This window comes from Setaria viridis, chromosome 3 (assembly GCF_005286985.2).
Source record: "Setaria viridis chromosome 3, Setaria_viridis_v4.0, whole genome shotgun sequence".
Taxonomy (NCBI): domain Eukaryota; kingdom Viridiplantae; phylum Streptophyta; class Magnoliopsida; order Poales; family Poaceae; genus Setaria; species Setaria viridis.
This window is the reverse complement of record NC_048265.2, coordinates 14,467,570-14,473,370: the sequence shown is the minus strand read 5'-3', so window position 1 is coordinate 14,473,370 and position 5,801 is coordinate 14,467,570. Positions and strand designations below refer to the sequence as shown.

General features: G+C 44.1%; 1 protein-coding gene across 2 annotated transcripts; it reads right to left on the bottom strand.

The window, feature by feature from the left end:
* Nucleotides 1-711: 711 nt before the first annotated feature.
* On the bottom strand, nt 712-4,759 carry LOC117849882 (myb family transcription factor PHL7). 2 transcript variants are annotated; one of them, XM_072292722.1, is made up of 8 exons: nt 4,508-4,759; nt 3,110-3,324; nt 2,506-2,582; nt 2,382-2,424; nt 2,215-2,272; nt 2,058-2,127; nt 1,105-1,740; nt 712-1,026 (listed from the first exon to the last, which is right to left on the bottom strand). In XM_072292722.1, exons 2-7 carry the CDS (start codon nt 3,315-3,317, stop codon nt 1,399-1,401), a joined length of 798 nt encoding a protein of 265 aa, XP_072148823.1. In that variant the 5' UTR covers nt 3,318-3,324; nt 4,508-4,759; the 3' UTR covers nt 712-1,026; nt 1,105-1,398. The 2 variants fall into 2 exon arrangements, with proteins under 2 accessions (XP_072148823.1, XP_072148824.1); XM_072292723.1 differs by having other exon boundaries at nt 712-1,020.
* Between the last annotated feature and the right edge of the window lie 1,042 nt (nt 4,760-5,801).

Here is a 5,801-nt window from a genome sequence, read left to right as displayed (position 1 = left end):
TCCTCTCTGTTTCAAAAGGCACCGTTTCAAAACATAAAGCATGGTTTTACCTGTAATGGTCTCTGACACTACAATATTGGCTTTTGATCTCTCTTGGATTATAATGCTCACGGCATAGGAAATTCAAATCCATTGCATCAATTTTCTATCACGAAATCTAATGTCGAACTAGTTGTCAATCAAAGATAATGAAGTTTGAGTCTTGGAAATTGGAATACGCCCACGCCTTCAAGAAAAGGAGATGATGGGAAAAGGGAGTGCCAATTCAACAAAGGTTGTTCCTTTCTCTGCAAGCATAAGGTAAAATAACTCCCAGAAGGGGAAATTCACTTCCTAATTCACAATGGGGGTTTTGGTTTGCAGAATATGTCATGCCAGTGGACCACCTTTGGATGTTTCAGCGATTCTTGCCTAGCTGAGCCCAGTGTGCAGGTCTTTGTCCTCACATATGCTAATTTTTTTTAGCAACTTAGGGAGTCTGTACAAGTTATTTTTGAGATTTAGCTTCAATATGAACTAGATTATAAATCTGAATCCAAACCCCCCCAATCAAGTAATCCCTTAGTGTGCAGCATCAATGCTTGTCTGAAAGCATTTTACTGGCATGAGAAAGTGAAAACGTTTGAGCAAAAGAAACGATTATTCTTTGCCAATTGCCACTTGCTAGTTGCTCCATGTTGCAACGACGCAAAAATTATTTCGGCGCTCCTGTGAAAAATGTCAAAAAGGTAGAATATATGCTTTCCCTTTGTTCTGCTGCAACTCCTTGAAAGATTCTCTCAAACAAGTTCTTTTGATTGCAGGCAGCACTACAACTGAAATTTTATGAACGACCTAACATGGGAACCTTCCAAACAGCCGAATGCCAAATTGAAGGGAGCATTGTACAGTGCTCAGTGCATGACACCGAAACCTTCACCAGTAAACAGTAAGAAACAAGTCAATCATCTGGTCCAGCGTAATGCAGAGTTGCTCAGGCTTCCAGCTGACTGACTACTTGGAATGTTGCTGGCTGCCTGGCTGCATCTTGAGACATGAAACAAAGTCGATATAAGTAACAGCGATTTTGGAAATGGTTCAACATAGAAAACCAACATCACACACCTCTTCACAGCAAATGTATTGCGTGTAAACATGTTCTCTTTCTTGCTACATGGTTCAACTCAGGGCCAAGGAAATGCTTGCTACAAACTCTGTAACACCATCCTCATAATCACAGGAGTTGTATGATGAATACTACATTGACAACAACAACTGGCCGTGGCTCCAGGGATCAGGTGCAGGTCCGGAAGATCCGAACAACATTCTGTTGTTAAGATGATATATATTCACATGCGAGTGAGATCATCCAGTGGAGAGGTCAACTATGAAGAATTCCTGTCAAGGAAGGCTTTGCTTTTATGACTTGCTCATACCAGGGTCTGCTTTGAACTCCTCTACTGGGAATGCAACGCCGCATATGTTTTTCCCACAGATTTCTTGATCCCATGGACCGATCAGATGGGATTCAAATTCTGGTTGAATCGTATCACGCTCTGAATCCGGTGACAGTGCATCCATTCTTGGTTTCTTGGGAGAAGGCTGCGTGCTCTCAGGGTACTCATCTAAGCTTGGAGGTGAATGCAAAAGCTTCTGATCCTCAGAAGCTTTGATTGATCCACCAAGCTTTTGTTGCTCCTCTATGATCATTTGCAGGTATCTTCCTTGAGCTTCAATTCTCAGCTGCAATTGCCTTTGAACCTGAAAATATAACGTGTGGTGAAATTGATCTGACCGAAAAGAGACTTCCCAAGGAAAATTCAGATTGATATTGAAGCTAAAAGAATTCACAAACTACAAAAAATAAGAAAATAAAATAACTGACAGCAATAAGTAATTGACAACTAAACAGTACAGCCATGATAAGGAAACACCCTAAGGTGTAACTTGAAAATAATAAGTAAATGAACCGAAACATCGGCTTGTAGAAGTAAGCCCCAGCTAAGTAGGATTGGCTGGCAAATTAGACGATATAAAAACAAACGTTATGATGTAAATTCGCTAACATCTCAACAGACCTCAAGTTGCTCGTGTAGCCGCTTCTGAACCTCCATTTGCATCTTTAACGCTTCATTGATTTGTAATCCTCTGAAACATGTCAGAATATTTGGTTAACTACGTAATTCCTAAGAACTTGGCACACACAAGACACAACTGAGTAAAAAGATAACTTACGGTGCAGAATCCGTGTTAGAGAGGGAATCACTCGAATCCTTTTTTTCATCCTTGGAACCTACATGAGATTCCATCATAACATAAAATTAATAACTGTTTAGTTCCTGGGTTTGATATTAGGGAAGAGGAACAGGCAGCAGAAGAAAAATTGGACAGAAGAAGTTCACCTTCAGCAGGAGATTCTGGTATATACTTTGCAAGGCGATACTTCTACACACCACCAAGGAAAGAGCAAGTATTAGTTGCAATGAAACATTTTTGAAATCTGTTTCCTTAAGAGAAAATATTCACCTGCAAATGGCTCTTTACATGATAAATTGTGATCCCTGGTACACCCATCACAGTGAGCACCCCTTTAGGTGTAGCTCCTGAAGAAATATGATAAGAGTCTTAGATACAGAGTACTGCAATCCCAAAAACATCAAGTACCGTTATGATAACCTTCTAGCTTATCACTAGTCAAGTTCAGATTAAATTAATAGAGTCAGATATGTGCCACATGCAATACTCAAAGCTGTTCCCCAACTGACAAGGATCACAGTTCTCAAGGCACAAGCATTTTCCAATGTGATTGGATTTAATAACATGGCACATACAGTTACAGAGGGTCTAGATAACAAGTGCACATGAATTTCGGAAAGTGTGCAGCAATCTGATCCTAAACATTGACACGCTTGAGTTAATTAAAATTCAAGTTTGCTAACATATATGACATGTGTAGTGCATTCAAGTGATATACTACTAATATGCACCCAATACTTTGCAAGATTTGACTCCTTCATTTTATGCCATCAGTGCAGAACATTTGTGCAGATGGCAGTTTACGCAATGAGTTTACGCAATGCATCAAGTTCAACGACAATGACAAATACTCGACAGAGAATAGAATACCCACTATCTGGTCCACCAAGCTGGGCGATGGCATCCACAAAGCGATTATGGAGATCTGAGGTCCATCTTAGACGTTGTTTCCCACTTCCTACAGGATTAGCAGGGTTGCTTATGTTGGATCCACCAATAGCTCCAATATTACTTGCATGCTCATTATTCTGAGCCCTCTGCGGAGCAAAGGGCACAGAAAAATTCTTAGCATGATACATCATGTGAACACTGCAACGATTAAAAGGAGATGTCATTCACACAAGTAAGGCCAAACATAGTGAGAAAAATTAGGATAATTAAGCTATATTCGAACACCTAAAGTTTATATCTCTTCGAAGACATCAAGTTGATGCAAAAATGTCAAAAAAGCACATGAAAGTCTCACATCATTTCATTGTATTATTGCCCTTACCACAGCTAAAATATCTCTTTTTTTTGTATAAGTGAATGAGATGAGCAACGTTAACACATCTCACATCTGGGCATTAGAATTAGAAATTAAATCAACACATTTCAGAGCTAAGAGTTACAGCTGTATATAAAATATTTGCAAACATAGACATGAAACAAACATTCCAGATCACCCAAAAACGAGACAACAAGAGTCCAAGACAGCCTAACCACTGAGCTCCAAATGGCAGGCAGACTAAATTTTAGCAAGGATTACCAGTAAAGACGCGGAAGCTGAAACTAGACTCTGATAGCAACAAAACTAATAATAGAGCACTCGAGAACTGCCAGATGGCTTCAAGGCTAGAACTAATTTTGGTGACCCCAAAATGCCCAAAGAAGTCTTGAACACCCACCACCCCAGGGCTGGAGCCCATCCAAGCTGAGGTTTTCAAACAGATTATAATCGCTAGATGTTTGTACAACAGGTGCACCAGGGAAATTAAAGTGGATCGGGACGTGATCACAGCCTAGGCAAATACACACCGCCAATCCAGCCTTTTTCCAGCATCGAATTGACGAAAAAACTTCGAATCCGCAAACAACCCGCAATCCAAAACCATAGCAAGTAGAGAAATGCAAGAAGACTCGTAATCGGAACCGTCCCCATCGTCCATCGAGCCAAGGCTCGTCGCAGAAGGTTCAGGCCAACCACCACCCAGACGATCCTTTCTCTCACTACCGTTTACCCAGTCCAAAGACGACTAACAGACGCCGAGCCTCATCCTAATTCCGACCAAAATTACCTCCTCATAATAACTATTCACCAAAGCCGTAGCTAAAAAACCAATCCACCTGAGCTCACAACCACCAAACACTAGCAAGCCACAGCACCTCCCGCGCCGCGAGCAGCTCGCGACACGCGACGTCGGGAGCCACACCGAATTCAGCAGCAGACCGTTCCATCCGAGCGGCAATCAAGCGGCGAAACTGAGCGAGAGAGAACGGGGGGCGGACGCACCAGCAGTCTCGGGAGGCGCCGGGGCTTCCGTCGCCGGGCCGCGGGGATCAGGCCGGCCGGGCGCGCGTGCTTTGGGGGAAGGCTGCGTGCTCGTGGGGGCGGGGAATTGAATGCCACAGCAGGGCCGGATGCGGATTCCCCAATCGGGGTCAAAAAGGGGCGGAGGAGATGGGCGGGGAAGCTTGGGGAGGTGGAGGGGGAGGCGCGCGAGGGGAAAGCGCCTGGGCGGTGGTGTCCGGCGAAAGCGACGCGGGGGAGGCCGAGGGAGGGAGGGAGGGAGGCCTGGGAATTTGGGGGGATTTTTCCTTCCCGTCCGCCGCTGGCGGTGGTTAGGGTTCCGCGCGAACCGACCGGGCCCGGAGAGCGGGAGGCGGACCGGGTCTAGTCTAACCTGCGGGCGGGCCGGAGGCAGTTGTTGGCGTCAGTGAAGTGTGAGCTGAAGCAGTGAAGAAGAAGTGAATATTTGGATACTACGTACTAAATTTTAACAGTGTCACATCGGATGTTCGGATACTAATTAGGAGGACTAAACATGAGCTAATTATAAAACTAATTGCAGAACCCCTGGGCTAATTCGCGAGACGAATCTATTAAATCTAATTAATCCATCATTAGCAAATGGTTACTGTAGTACTACATTGTCAAATCATGGACTAATTAGGTTTAATAGATTCGTCTCGCGAATTAGACTCCATCTATGCAATTAGTTTTATGATTAGTCTATATTTAATACTCCTAATTAGTATTCAAACATCCGATGTGACAGATGCTAAACTTTAATGGGTGAAATCCAAACACCCCAGGTCTCTCTCCTCTTCCCGTGTGGCCATTTCCGTTTATTTTCTTTTCCCTCCCAGAATCCATGGCTTTTCTCCTAGAACACAGCCAGTCAGCCAGAGCTGCAGATACTGACGTACTGTGTACCGCGCGTGCTCTTTACCTATTGACCCCTGTCAAAGTCAATCCCGTGCTCCTGATTTCAAGTGTCAAACTGATACGGCGCGCCTGACGTACGGTGAGATCCTCCGGCTAGATCAATCTGCTGCTGCCTGCTGCCGCTCCTCGCCGAGGAAAAGAAAATGTTGGAACGGCATTCCAGTAGAGGAGATGCCCTCGTCTCGTCTCATGATCCCATCTCATGAGCACTGACGAAAACGACTGAAAGTTAAAACTGAAAACCGGCCTGCTGCCAAAAAAAAAAAAAAAGTGGTGGCGGAGGGCGAGATCTATCTCAGAAGTAGGAGCGACGCAAGCCATCTCGGGACAATCATGGCCTCGGAGGAAAGGATGGGAG